The sequence below is a fragment of the Platichthys flesus genome, chromosome 18 (assembly GCF_949316205.1).
Source record: "Platichthys flesus chromosome 18, fPlaFle2.1, whole genome shotgun sequence".
Classification (NCBI taxonomy): domain Eukaryota; kingdom Metazoa; phylum Chordata; class Actinopteri; order Pleuronectiformes; family Pleuronectidae; genus Platichthys; species Platichthys flesus.
In genome coordinates, this window is record NC_084962.1 from 6,112,552 (window position 1) to 6,128,253 (window position 15,702).

The 15,702-nt window shown below is 43.6% G+C and overlaps 1 protein-coding gene across 1 annotated transcript; it reads left to right on the plus strand.

Moving 5' to 3' along the window:
* Positions 1–261: 261 nt before the first annotated feature.
* Positions 262–9,909, plus strand: flrt2 (fibronectin leucine rich transmembrane protein 2). Its single transcript, XM_062411306.1, has 2 exons — positions 262–845; positions 3,206–9,909. Exon 2 carries the CDS (start codon positions 3,650–3,652, stop codon positions 5,630–5,632), a length of 1,983 nt encoding a protein of 660 aa, XP_062267290.1. The 5' UTR covers positions 262–845; positions 3,206–3,649; the 3' UTR covers positions 5,633–9,909.
* Positions 9,910–15,702: the final 5,793 nt, after the last annotated feature.

Sequence of the window (15,702 nt, forward strand, 5' to 3'; positions counted from 1 at the left end):
TCAGACACCGCGGACGTCGGGTGAGGTGTAGTGCCAGGCGGGAGGGCACGCGGGGGTAAAAGTGCGCGGGGAGAGACAAACTATTTTCTGCAGTGAGGGAGGAGGAGGATCTGTGGCCGGGAGCCATCCGAGGAGCTGCTGGAGGAGATGCATTCTTTTTTTCTGAGGAGGGGGAGGAGGGTGAGAGAGAGAGAGAGAGAGAGAGAGAGAGAGAGAGTGAGAGAGTGAGGGGGGAGAGAGAGAGAGAGAGGGAGAGGTGAGCAAGGCACACACGTCGCACTATCAACTGAGCCCATCTAAGAAAACAACTGCTAGGGAGTCCGGCTATGCGGATCTGCGCTGCGTAAAATTAACGCCAAGTTTGAGCGGCCGACCGGAGGAGCGCAGCGCACGGACGCAGCTGGCCGTCATGGCCCCTGGCGGATCAGGCTCAGGCGGCGGACACTTCGGCGAGTGCGGAGCGGGAGAAGTGGACGCTGCGATCGCCCTGCCGCCGCTTCGCTTGCTGCTGCAGACAGTGTTGAGTTGAAGGCGCAGCGGCTCCGTTTGCCGTGTGGAACTTGGGCAAGTACATACACAGAAAAAGAGAGAGAAAGAAAGAAGGGTGAAAAGTGCGGACGGAGCGGACGCGCAACCACGACCGCGGGGCTTTAGGGACGCTGGCGGGGGAAATATGCTGTTTTGTGGACTCGTCGGGTCCAAGCTGGTGCCGATCGGAACCGAGGAACCACGGTGTCACCGAGCGGAGCTGTACAGCGGCACCTCTTGAAGGACAGACGCGTAAAGACAGAGGGGGGAAGTTGAACGCGGTCGCAGGGTTTATAATGGATAAAGGCTCGCCAAAGGTACGGTGGATGTTTCTCTGTAACCCGGGACACGGACATGTAGAGGAGAGAATATGAGATTTAGCCTTGGCTCAAGTTCTGTATCAATCGACTACTTTTCCAATTCAAATCGGATTTAAATGTCGCCTTTAAAATATGCACCTCATCATAAAAACCAAAGCGCTCTGCGGGCACAGATATTCCCAAACTGACTGCTCCGCCAGTTCCCACTCACTTTCTTAGATTAATTAAAAATCTTGGTCCATGTATTTACAGGCTTATTAGACGTGTCTGTCTTCCAGTTACATATTAGAGCGCCACAAAGCGCACAGCTCCACATTTCTCACCCCGGAGAAAACCTGACTCTTTCTTTTTTTTTTTCTTGTTTTTTCACTCTCAATGCACTGCACGGTTTTCAATTCCCCCTTTGAAATAATTCATTCAAATGAACAGCGCTCGCTGGGCGGACTTTGAAGTATACCTGATCCGCCTCTTATCGCCTCTTTAAGACCCTATCCATTTTAAACTTTTAATTGCGTTTCTGTCGCCAAATCCACTCCTAATCGGATTGTCCTGGCCACATAGCTATCTCAGCGCTCATCTGGTGGCGAGGAGCTGTGCTCCCTCATCTGGAAATTAAATAAAAAAAGAAGGGAGGGAGAAAAAAAAAGTATTTTCGATGCACTTTCCCTCCTTGATCCGTGCATGTCCACAGTTTATCAGGCTGGGTGTTTGCCAACCCAGGTCTTCTTGACGCCGTGCCTCATTCTAAGGTTATTATTTGGGTTCCCAGTAACGTTTTATTCATGCAGCTATAATAATCTTGATGCTGCTGCCTTCTGCTGTTGGTTCTGCTGCTGTGGCAGCACATTTCATTGCCTCATGTGCTTGCTTATTCCTCCCCCCGTCCCCCTGAAGCTTATTTGATTAAATTTAGCTCTTTTAATTTAGAAAAGTAGATCACAGATGTGTGTCAAAGGATTGTTTCTCCATCTCTGCCACAATGAGCCAGCGTTGGCACCGTCTCGTCCACACAGCAACACAGGAAATCTGGAGAAGCTCGCAGGCAAATTGTTAGAATCCTGAGTGTTTATCACCAACTTTTCAAATATTCGTCTCTTGTTCTTTTCTCCTGAAAAAATATCCTGTGCCAATTGCTGCCTGGCATTTGAAATCTAGCTTGGAAATAAAAATGGACTAAATTCAGAAATCGTATGTACACTGGGAGTTGTGCTGGTCGGTGGCTGCTGCAGGCTTGACAAACCCGGTAGGACACCTTAATCCCACGCTCATGGCCGTTCCTGTGTTTAAGATTGAACCCATCCTGCCCATTATTGTGTGTCATCTAACTCTGGCCTAGAGAGTGGAGGTGATGGGGGGGGGGGGGGTTAGTTTAGCTGAAAGCAACCGATGACAAACAGTATCGTTCAATCATGTGGGGGGAGACGGAGGGGAGGGGGGGTGGTGTTTGATGGGTCATAAAACTTGGAGTAACTGATCTAGGGTTCTTCTATAATCCGGCGGCCTTGTGCTTTACCACTTGCCACCCCATGTTGAAAAACGGCCTGTATTGATCATTTATCGCAGTTGGGAGAACTAAATTATTTTCCAATCCCATTTCATTTGACAGCGTGTGTATGTCACTCCGGCGAGAGGAGTGGGCTGATATGCAGGGGGTCTCTATTCCTCGACTGTCCCCCCCCTTTGTTTTTGTAATTCCACTCCACACAGCTTTAAATCTGGAGTTTGATGATGGTGTGTTCAGGCCCGACACGTAATAACTAACTCCTCCTTAGGCCACCAGCAAAACAATCCACTCTGTTTACTGTAAGCGCTTTGTTTACTCCTGTACCTCGGCCCACAAGACAGTCGTAACTTGTTTTATTTTGTTTCCCCTTCCAAGAAATATCCTGTGCATCTGCAAAGGGCAGATGTATTATTAGCCGTATTTCTTTATAGCAATTCTTCCATTAAGCCTGCGTGATGTTGCTGGGAACCTCTGTGAATCCACAACTCTCTGTCCTTGCAGTGGTCTATTCCCTCCTTTGATAGAGCAGAGGGGATGAAAAGCCCTCTTTATGTCTGCGAAACCGGATGTGCAAAGAGCTGTTCTGAATATTTATCAGATGGTTTGAGTCTTTTTTTTACAATATCCATTGCATAATTAGAGATCAGCATTGAACGGTTTGTTATGTGACTCTGTCTTTGTGTTTGGGGGAGAAGGGCAGGGGGAGAGCGAGGGAAACACAGTTGGTATGCGTGTATGTTTGTATGTCAAATAAAGAGACAGAGGAAGAACGGGAAAAGATAAGTCCTTCTTTCCTCCCAAGAACAGGCCACCCCTGAAAATACTAATCTAGCATTTCGTTGTTTTCCCACAGGTCTCTGGATCCAAATGTCACCCCCCTTGGACTCTGCCCCAGTTGGGGACCAGCAGTGTGTGACGGACAGGCAAGTGGGGCCTGTGGTGGCTCTCTTCTGCGTGGCTTCAAATTGGCCCTGGCTGAGCTCTGCATGGATGAACGAGTGAAGAGTCCTGCTATGGTCTGATGTCTCAGCATGGATGGAGTCAGTCAGAGGACTGGCCACCACTAATGAGACCATCGCTCTTCAGCTGAGGACTAGCATTTACAGGATTACTCCCACGGTTTCCTGCTCTTTTCCCAGCTAACTGCATCATTATTTAACTCTCCTCATTGGACTTTTTTCCTGAGTCTAGTTTTCAGTGGATATATATATATATATATCTATATATACGTCATTGCGTTTTTTCCCCCCACCAAGTTCTTTTTATTGTTGTTTCCGTCTTCCCATTTTTTTTCACTATGGAGTTTCTGGCTGGACCCTGGAATAAAGATTGGGCTTCATTCTTGCAGTTTTGGTTGACTGTCATACTAAGCCTCCAAATGCAATTCAGCCCAGTTGCCTCTTGCCCGGTTGAGTGTCGCTGTGACAAGTTGTTTGTGTACTGCAATGAACGCAGCCTGACATCAGTGCCTCTGGGGATAGAGGAGGGCTACACGGTCCTCTACCTACACAACAACCAGATCAACAGTGCTGGCTTCCCTATGGAACTTCACAATCTGGCCTCTGTGGAGACTGTCTATCTCTACGGCAACCAGCTGGACGAGTTTCCGATCAATTTGCCCAAAAACACCAAGATCTTGCACCTCCAGGAGAACAATATCCAAACCATTTCCAAGGCAGCCCTGGCTCAGCTAACTCAATTAGAGGAGCTGCACCTTGATGATAACTCAATCTCCACAGTGGGGGTGGAAGAAGGCGCCTTTAGGGAGGCATTGAGCCTCAAACTCCTCTTCCTCACCAAGAACCACTTAAGCAGCGTTCCCATTGGCCTTCCCGAGGACCTGAAGGAGCTGCGGTTGGACGAGAACCGCATTGCTGTCATTGCAGAGGAGGCCTTCCAGAATGTGACGCGCCTGCAGCGCCTCCTGCTGGATGGGAACCTGTTGACAGATGAGGGCATTGCGCCAGGGACCTTCCAGGACCTAGCCAACCTCCGCGAGCTGGCTCTGGCCCGCAATTCACTGACTTTCCCCCCTCCCCTCCTACCCAGCCAGTCACTGGTCAAACTAAGCCTGCAGGAGAACCAGATCAACCTGATCCCTGTTGCAGCGTTCGCTGACCTAAACAGGCTGGAAAAACTGGATGTCTCCAGCAACCAGCTCCAGACTCTAACACAGGGTGTGTTTGACGGACTGTCAAGCCTAAGGCATCTCATAGTTCGCAATAACCCCTGGAACTGTGACTGTGCAGTGAAATGGGTGGTGGTGTGGCTCAAGTCGTTGCCCACCGCCATCAACGCCCGGGGTTTTGTGTGCCTGAGTCCAGACAAGGTGCGTGGCATGGCAATCAGAGAGCTTACGCTGGATATTATTGAGTGCCCGGTTGAAGAAGATCAGCCAGCCTGGCCCACACTCCGCTCTACTCCCCCGCCCCCACCCACAACCACCCCTATCACCACCATGATCTTCAATGTCATCACAACATCCGTCCCTTACTACCTTGACTCACCCTCCCCACCCTTACCCCCTATCCATGTTAACCCTCCTGGTCCCCTTCCTCCTTATGAGGACCCCCTTCAGATCTCCTTCAATGTGGTCAACGCCACCAATATTGAGGTTAGCTGGGATTCCTATTTCACTGTCACAGGCTACAAGGTCACTTGGGTCAAAAGGGGCCAAACCCAACTAAACGAAGGAATGCGGGAGCAGACGGTGAGCGGGGGCCGGCGGCATATTAGCCTCCTTGACCTGGAGCCCCGGTCTGTGTATCGGATCTGTGTACACGTGCTGGACACCCTTAACTCCTACAGGCCTGGAGAGGATACTATATGCTCCGAGGCCAGGACCAAGCCTGCTTTGTCAACTAAGATTCCTGGCAGAGACCAAGCTCCTCAAGAGAGCATCAATTCAACTCTGCTCATGGCTGGGATCATAGGTGGGGCGGTTCTTATCATCCTGGTAACGCTGCTCAGTCTGTTCTGCTGGCACATGCACAGGAAGAGCCGGTCAGCTTCGACCAAGTGGAAATACAACCGCGGCAGGAGAAAAGACGACTACTGCGAGGCAGGAACCAAGAAGGATAACTCCATTCTGGAGATGACTGAGACCAGTTTTCAGATAGTGGCGCTGAACAATGAGCAGCTTCTCAAGGGAGATTTCCGCATTCAACCCATCTACACGCCCAATGGGGGCATTGGATTTAGAGAGTGTCACCTCAGTAACAACAGTATAGTCTACTGCAAGAGCAGCAACGTGCCCAGTACAGAGTTCTGCCAAACGTGATGCAGCAGCAGACAGTTCAGAGGCAGTCACACATGCATACACACACACAAGAAACACTTCACAATACATGCATAACTACACACACATACACTGTTTGTGTAGACAACAAAAAACATTAAAATCCTAGTGAAATATAACTGTACTATATATATTTCCAAGTTCTGTCTACAATGTAATTTATACTGTGGATAATAATGTTGGATTCTCTGCTATCTTTTTTATTCTTAGAAAAGAGATACAAGTGTTTCTTTTTTTTATAATCAGCAGGGTTTTGAAAGTTGTTTTAATGGTCAGTACTGTACATGAACATGGATTCGTACAATCACGGCACCCTGGGTGTAGCTTCGGACAAACGCTGTCGGCCTTGGAAAATGTTGGGGCGCTTTGAGGGCTGGGATCCTTTGCTAACCACAGAATCAAAAAAAATGGCCTTTTTACGCTTTGACACAGTGAAAACACTCCCCAGTACAACAGAGCAGTAGTAAAGACAACACAGCACAGGGGAAATCCAAACACTGCTGATTAGAGCGCTATGGAAATAAAGCACTGGTTCATAGGTGGCATGTTGTAAAAAAGAATTGAAGTGCACTTTTCTTATTAGCGGAAGCACGGCAGGAAACGAGCAGTGGTTCGGGATCACATGGAAGGGACTGTGGCTGCTTGTGCTAGGGAGAATGTCACCGGTGCTGTTAGAAAGCCTGCTCTGAGATTTCCCTGAAGTACCCTAACACCAAGAGTATCTTTGTTCGGGTGTTTTACAGCCGAACAAAGGTGCGCTTAGTTAAGGGATGCGTTTGGAAAACTCTGGGAAGGAGCACATTTTCAGTTTTTCTGGTGAGGACGTGCAATTATTAACATGAGCTTAACAAGCAACAAAGGATTATTGTCCCTAAGGAGTTGCATGGATGTGCTGAGACATCCAGAGCCCTTTTGAAGAAATCCGCTCATTTGTTCTGCTTCTTTTTTTTTTAATGCATTTTCCCTGTGTTTGGGCAAGTGAGGCCACAAGGGGGCAGTTTCTCTCATCGTCATGTGTGGGACAGAGGAACAGCGGGCGAGACAGAGGGATCACTTTACCTCCAACATTCCCTTTTGAGTCCATTGCACAGACGGCATTACTCATGGTCAAACAGCATTGTTTGGAGTGTTATTGCTCATCGAGCTACTTAATGATGTGGAAACATTAAAAACTAACAGCGTTTTCTGTGTTTGGTGGCTAAATAATATGGATTTTCGCCACTGTGGTCATTCATGAGGGAGGGGGGCTGTTCCTCTGTGTGTGTGTGTGTGTGTGTGTGTGTGTATGTGCATGGAGTGTGTGATGAATTTACAGAGGACAAACACATAATGCTAATTAAACACCCACTTATTTCAGCCTTGTCTCAGCGTTCATTAGGCTTTTTGATAAATTAGGAAATTACAACAATGAGATCGCACTCCACCCATAATCCTCGCAGTGCACAGTTGTGAGTGAGCAGCTCATCTCGCCTCCCATCATTTATCCTTTTGTCTCCCGACGATGAGACTGTCTCCTTCATTTATGGTTTGCACACCTGAACAATGCACAAGATAACCTCCCTACATTAGTTCCCACAATGACGATCCTCAACCCGTTTCCCCCTCACTTCCTGTATCTTCCCGTCCCTGGTCTGTCTTGCTCTCTCCCTGTCTCCCTGTCCGTCTCTGCACCCCTGATCCCTGTGGGGGCTCAATTAAAAGAGTTTTCCCTTCACCTCGGCTCATGGGCGGTGGAGGCAGCTCTTTGCATGTGAGGTGCCAGTGACAGGTCTTCATTATGCACTTCTTAAGGAGACTTTATTTGATTTGACAAGATTTTTTTTCTGATGGGCCAAGCTTACAGAATTCCCACCGCCGACCCCGTCGCTCGCCCCCCCCCCTCATAATCCTCGACCAAAAAAGGGAGAAAAATATGTAGACCTTGTTTTCACTTGGCTGCGCGGAGCTCACACTGGGAGAGCGAGTGTGTTAACTCTTTGTGCTGCTGCTTGAACTGAATGACTGCAAACTAGGCCAAACAATTTACAGTGAAATGATTTTTAAGGGCTTGCACTCGAGTTACTCCTGAGTGTGGAGATTATCTCTGAGAGGATTTACCTCAGAGGTCAGAACATCTCAAAAGTAACTGCACTTACTCTAACGTCAGCAATAGCTCCGACCACGACTTTAATTTGAAGTGGTCCACAGTTAAATTTTGATCAAGCCACCGATATTCATGAACACAGCTTATTAAGGAAATTATCTATATTCACATCATGATGTTGTGTCCTAGAGTCTTATTTGTATTGACACATATTCTATTTATTGGGGGTTTCGTTTCTGTAACTTTTTTTTTCAGGCAATTGGCAACAGCTTGAAAAAACTAAATCTATTTATTGGGAAAAAATTTAGGAAGAAGGTTAACAAAAGTTCAACTAATCTCATGTCTGTCTAATTAATATGAAGCTCCCACTCCAAGCCACTCATCTAAGCTTAGCATAAAGACTGGAAACAGGCGGAAACAGAGAGTCTGGCTTTTTCTTGCCATGAAACCACATCGTGTCAGTTTTTCTACATTCGTGTTTGCACCCATTAAACAAAGAAGATATATTGTGTTAATCTGTGAGCTTTAAAATTGCTGGAAGGCAGGTTAAATTAGTTTTACCTTTGGAGAGACAGGTTCATATTTGCCTTACAGACATGAAAGTGGGCTCAATTTTCTCTGTCTTGGGAATTGGTGAAGCAAATTGTTCGTTTAAGTGGGAACATTTAAATAAACAGGATTATAGAGGAATGAATTTAATGTTAATATTGATCTCATTCCCCTGGCAAATTACATAGACTTTAAAGGCTAAAACGTTTAGCATGAATACATTTTAATACAGAACGTTGTGTAGATGTTTTTATTTTCATGAGCGGTTTACTGTTACTGTGATCTTCTGTGGTTACCAAAGCATCTCCACTTTTTATTTTACTCCTTTTCTACTAATATCCACATATCAGCACACCCAGTACACAGACCCACCAGGTTGCCCTGGCCGGCGTGTTGATTTACCCTGCTTAACAATCATGAAGCTAACTAGCTGAGCACCTAACCCAGCACCGGTTCACCAGCTGACCATCACCCCCACGCGGAGATACATTTACATAAGATATGGTTTCGATTGTTTTTTTCCTTTGAAGATTAAAGCCCTCTCTCTCTCTCGAGACACATGCTGACATGTCATGTCAAACTATTGCACCATATATTATCTCCCCCCATGTCTGTGAATGTGTAACGGAGACAGATATTTGCCTTACCTTTTATGCAGGACTGAATGATTAGCTCAAGAGAGTTTTGAGTAGGAGGAGGGAAAAGGAGCGAGGTAAGAGAGAAAAGATGAGACACAAAGAGACGGCAGAACAGAAAGCACATTTCTCCAACAGATTGCAGCCACGGTGGCAACAATAACAGTATTAACAAGGAGAACAACACTAAACATGACACCGAGTAGCTAACGAGAGACTGTTCATCCATAGTGCCAGACCTTAAGCGGTGCATAGATAATGAGTCAACCGGGACCGGGAAGGAGCATGGTGTTTGCGTCGCAGCGTACATTACTCTTAATTTTCTACTTGCTTGATGAAAGAACGCGGCAGCAGCGCCGTGACCAATGGAATTACACGAAATGTATTAAAGTCTGCAAGCGTCGGTTTATTACTGTTTCAGGGTGCCGAGAAGTAATTTCCCTTAAAGCTCATTGATTCACGTTGAAATAATTATGTTCAATCACAGAGGGGTCAGTTCAGACTAAACACACGAGAGGCTGAAACTGAATACGTTTTTAAATCATCTTTTTCTTCCTATAGGCAAAACCCTTCACTGCAAATAGCGATTATAGCCAGTGACATTCATTCAAGGATTTTTGCATGTACTGTATTTAGCTTCGTAGCCTTTCATTTTGTCATACCAGGTTTTGAACTTTAAAGTTTGTTGGGTTTTTTTTGTGTTTTTCCAAGCAATCACCCAGCGGTGGTTGAGATACAGTATGAGCTGGAATTTTACAGTGCATGTAAATCAGCTGGGTCGGGACATTCTGCCGTTCTGGCTTCTCACCGAGACGTTTTCTTAGGAACCAAAGTTAAATTTCTGTTCTCATGACGAAATGTTGATGTTGTTCCATGTATGTGCCTTGAGGTTGAACTTACAATGTAAAGTCCTTGAAACCTTTAAATGTTTTTGCACAAACTGTAAATACTTAAGTGAAGCTTTTTGAAAATAAAAGAGCCATTGGATTTGAGCAATCACTCCTTTTCATTCAGAAAGAAAAACAAAAACATTCCCTGTATTTGACAAAGAAAATGAAGTTTTCTGTGTGTGTGCTAATGAACGACCTGACATTCTTTCTCTTTTAAATGAGTTTTGTGCTGAGGAGTTTTTACAGAAAACCCAGATAAATCTCTTTTGGGTCAGACACTGGGGATTCTGGGTCAAAGATTTGTGCTGCACCACACCATTCCAACTTATCCTCTTATTTCTATACAGGAAGCTTCAGACATCTTAGCGTGGCCACCACAGCTTAGTGTTTAGCTTGGGAAAATCCAGGATACTCTTTCATTCTGCATGTACGGCACAACTAAATCCCAGAATGGGCTCTTTCTCCAAATCCCTGTGTTCTGCAGAAGTCCATCATTTTGACTTCCCCATGACCACATCCCAGTGTTGCTTTTGCAACCTCCAGCCCGCGGAGGAACCCGCACTAGCCCAGTCTTAATTCACTATGACAATTAACCACATGTATTCGACTGAAACACAAGAGGGTGTGCCATTCTTGTATTTTGAGTGGTAAATTGGTATTTTCTCAAAATCCCCAAATGTCAAAATATGATTTGTTATTGCAGAATTGAAGCTTTCTGAGGGAGGCCAAGTGGGTTGAGAGAGAACCGAGGCTTTATTGGCACTAAAAATCTTTTGCTTTGCCATCGCCCGCTCCGTGTGTGTTGTGTAACCAGCACCATGAAAAATTCAGAATGTGATCTCTCCCACGGTGCATTCATCAGGATTGAATAGTCAGTCCATTGCTTTCAACCTGGCTTCATTATTTACCCTTTTTTTTTTTGCGCAATAAAACGTTTGAAATGACTTACTGAGTAAACTGCCAGTTTTTATTTGTTGACAGGAAGTGTTGTAACACTGTCTAATAGCATCGATCAACTCTGCACGCTATATGTTGCCCTTTGTTTAATTTATTAATGCATACAAAAATAAATCTAGCATCCATTCAGTTTTAAAAACAAGTTAATATACATATATGACGAGTGTAAGGTAGCTTAAATTATTAGGTCTTACAGCTTTGTAAAATAGTTAATAAGTTATATAAATATATACTTCCCATTTATAGCATGGCTAGACGACATTTGATCAAATCAGATGTGATTATATTCAGTTGTGCCAGTTACATTAGTCAACTACCCAGCAGTTCCATGTGGTGTTTAGGAAGCTGACTTATAAACAAATAAAGAGCTCCTCGGCTTGTATTTTAATCCACTGAACTATGAGTATCATTGTCATGACTATATGCCAATATCTAAAAAAAAGTTGTTAAAAGCAGCTTCATCTCAAATCACTGCAACAGTAAAATCCATTTAAAATTTGAACAAAGTAGTAATAATAATAATAATAACACACCAATTTATATATAACTGTCATTTTCCACATAGCAAGTTGTGTTCTTCTTTTATGCATTTAGCTTATTTTACTAACTAGCATTTCAAGTTTTTTTACACACACACATACTATACTATATGTACAGTATATATGTGAAGAAACTGAATAAGTCCTCCATTGAACGTTATAACGATGTACACCAGTTGTTTTGGTGGCACTTATTTTAAATCAGCAATCTCTAAATCTCTACTGAGTAAACAATGAACCCACAAGCAGGTCAATCTCAAATTTATAACTGGTGCAGTCAGCTTCAAGTAACAAAGTTAAATGTAAAAACAGTCTTCAGTGTTTTCTATCACCATTTGTCTCCTAAAATTTGTGAATGATGTGGTTCATTAAAATGAAAGAGGTTGTGTTTATTATATTCCATATGCCACCGACAGAATAAATATGGACTTCTGCCTTTGAAATGTTAACTGAGCAGGTGTTAGCTTTAGCAGGTTTTTTCTTCTTTTTTAATCTTTCTCCGCCAAAAGAACATTTCATTTTCTTCTGGTTTCTGGCTCCCTAACAGCTTCACTTTGTGATCCTCATTTAAGCATCTTCTCATCAGGCTCAATATGGAGGCAAAGTCATTAAAGGATGCAATTTAACGCAGTCTTATTGCAGGTATTACAAATATCGACACCTGGTCCACTGCACATTGAAGTGACTGGTTCAGAGCGGTGCTCTGTTGTTATTCCCTCCGTTCATTGCCCTCAGTAGCCTTTAATTAAAGACTGAATGCAGGTGAAGCCTTTGCCTCCTTCACAGTACGTCAGGCTAATGCGTGTCAGGATGGGTCACTGGAATCCTGCCCATGCAAGAGTGAATGCCATGAACATTAAGTAAAAGCAGACTAAATCAATTTAGTATCACCTGCATCTGCTTCATTATATGAAAATGCTAATGAACAGCAAAGTGCTTCTCTTTTCTTCCCGTGTGCAGCTGGAAGAAAGTTCTGTGTCTCTGCTGTTTACTGAATGTGCTTACTATATTTGATGCAAGTCATTAAAATGTGATTTCCGCGACATGAAATAGACCGAAACACATCCCAGAGTCAGTAGAAATTCATCTGACAGCATTTAAATATTGAAGATTGGGGATATTTCAAACAAGCACAGATAAGGTGGCTGGTTTATATTAAATTTGTCCTCTCGGTTTTATATTACAGAAGTGAAGATTACCATGTGGGGGGAATGCAAACAGCATTCACGTCCGTTTTTCTCTCTCAGTGGCAAAGAAAGATTCAGATAAGCAAGGTTGTTTTTCCCTTTAGCCCACCGAAATGAATCGTGCCTGACAAGGCTTTAGTGTCTGCAGAGAGACTCGCTGTCCTAACAGGAAAAACCACAGCACTTTCTTCCAAAAAAAAAAGTACTCAATAAAAATTGTTTACTTCCCTTTTACAACTTATGAGAAGTGAGTCGCCGGCCGTCAGGGCCTCTAATTGGTGACAAAGTGAGTTTTACACTGTCTAACTGCCTGGATCCTTTCAGGCCCAGGAGGTCTTTACAGGTGTCAACACAATAAAGGCAACCCTTGCTGTTTACAGTATGATGCAACCCACTAACACAGTCTGGCAACAAATGCTACCGCTGTGCAGCGTGCAATGCCCAGTTGATGTTACTGTGTCCTAGAGGCACTGATTCAACCGTCAACTGGTTCTCTGGAATTTTGGGTTTCTGTTTATTCTAAGCGAGAGGTTTGACACCAGTGATCCCAGCTCACACAAAATCAAACTGTGGCCACTCTTACACCATAGCGCCCAACACCTTCATCCTTGCTCTCATACTGGAGTTATGTATGTTTTATGGACATAAATTCACAATGACGCCCTCAGAAAGTGTAACTCACAATGATTGAAGAAATGAGAGGATCCTATCTGAGTGGACAGGTTTGAGTTCTGACTTGGATTCTAACTGAAATTGCTGTGATTGAGAGTGAAGGGTTTGAACGTGCTTTAATGGTCTGTCACAGCCGGTGCTAGCGCTGACTGTGTTTGTGTGCAGAGCAAACGATAATGACTAACTTCCTTTTTTTTTAATAAGAATAGCAGTGTGCACCTGGTCCTCACACCCCATGCGTGTTCTCTCTCCGGCTTCCAGCACACAGTGAAAAACCCTGTGTTTTGATTACCTACAGCATCTTCTCTTCAGTGAACTGAGCCAATGTTTAATGAGCTCAGGGAGGCACAAACATATATCATACTCCAGACATATAAATAGGTTTCATAACTCTAAAAAAAAAGAAAAGAAATACCCTACCGGTTTTATATAATGTGCTTTCCAGTTGTTACTGAAAATGACACAGCAACTATACAACTTTAAATCTTATTTTAATCTTTATTTTGTTTATTATCTATGTGTTATTATCTTGGTGTTGGATACAGCTCAGAACCCACCAGTCTGTCTGTCATTGTTAATTTGTGCTTTTCTCTCCATTCTTACACTAGATTAATTTAAATGAGCCTAACATTGACCTTCTAGAACAATCTCATGACTCTACAATATAGAGTATAACTTGAGTTGGTGATTTACAAAACCCTCTGTTTGTACAAAGGCAGTATTAGACTTCATCAACTGAAGTTGTTGCTTCATTTACTTCCATTTCTTCAGGGAAGCTGTGGGTTAATCTATTTATTAATCCCTTTAAAAACCATCAGGTTGATAGATGGTTTTTAGTTTTTTGGTGGCCTGGACTTTTTTTTCTTACCTTGGCCACCTCCCTGTTTCCCTTTGTACCATTTGAGGTTATTCACTGGACTTGAACTTTTCAAATTTCAGCAGAGACGGGAAAATAAAGCTTTGTGTGTGCACGCGTGCGCTCTTGCGTGTGTTAAGCTGCCGTCGTTGTGGTAACGACAATCTCTCCACCTCTTTCTATGTCAGACCGAATGAGATGATAGTGTCAAGTGATGCAGAGGGGGGAAGAAGAAATTAGATCTTTTAATATGAACATGACATTCTAATCTTACCTAGGTAAGATTGCTATCAGTTAAATGTCCTCAAACAATCAAGTCAAAGTACTGGCAGTGCAGAAATATGCTCCCTGTGTTACTTACTCATCTGTTGTTGGATTCCTGATACTGATGCGTACATGTGTAAGAAGCATTTTGCTGTTGTAGCTGGTCAAGGTGAGGCTCATTCAATTTAATGTAATACTACTTTACATAGTGTTGAGCCAGCATTCTCACATAAATGAATGAAGTACAATATTCCCCTCTAAAGTTTAGTGGAGTGGAAATTAGCATGAAGAAAGTAAAGTTCAAGATACTCCAAACTGTATTTGAGTAAACCAGTGTACTTTCTCAAGCTGCCTGTTTTCTTGTCCAGTGTTAAAGCTCCACAGCTACATCAGAATTGGTCCTGGTCATTAGTGAGTCCTCCTCAAACAGTTTTACTATATACTGTCACTTTGTATTGTTTGTGTGCTGGACGTTGTGTGCAGAGCTTTTTATAAATATGTCTAAGTTGCAGAGTGAATTTTGAAAACATTGTGTTTATCCTACCTGGTTAATCTCCAGTGAAGATTTTATAGTCATAGTTTTTTTTTTGATAAATTGAATCAAAATTTACTTTCGCGTGTGTGCTTTCTATATAAGATTAAATTATTTACCGAACTCATGTTATTATGTCTCTCAAGCAATCAACAAAAGTTTTCAAAATAAAAGCTCTGTTATTCAGCTCGATATAAAGCATTGCTGCAACAAAACGACGGCTGTGCTTCTTCTTTGAAAAAGGAAGCGACCCTATGCATGTTGTTGCCATTATGAACACCAGCATCTGTCACCGGTCAGTTTAATATTATGAAATTAACTCATTAAATAATCATAATGATTTGACGGCAATTTTGACACACGATTTGACCCAGCTACTGACCACTGCGGATGTTTATCCGAGACGTAGAAGAAGACATGTTTTAACTCAGTCGGCCGACTGAAGGCACTGCCCCGCCTCCGCTGACTGCTTCAGAGAACTGGTCGCCTGTTTATTCAATTGTTATTAATATTAAACTTATCACGCGTCCAAATCGCACCAATATCGACACAGCAGTCCCCCGGGCTGTGGAAACCTGTTAGGATGAATAAGTATGTCTATGTACCTGGTTGGATTCCACTGTTGTTCAGTTGTGCCATTATAGCTTCAACGTTATACAATACCAAGAATCTGGTTCATTATACATACAGGGATTCTCTTAAAGCGTCAGTGTCCTATATCCGCAACCGTATGGTCGGCTTCAAATATGCATTATGAATTTCCTCATTATGCACGTACCCGGTGCATGTCACGCTTGGTGCCGTTAGCTCAGTCATTAAGAGAGATCACAGAGCAGACTGGTACAATGTGTGGATATCAACCTGTTACGTTGCAAAGATCTTTGTTTT

Bases quoted from the DNA above. Each gene is read 5' to 3' on its own strand.
- flrt2 (XM_062411306.1), top strand. From the start codon at position 3,650: ATGGAGTTTCTGGCTGGACCCTGGAATAAAGATTGGGCTTCATTCTTG.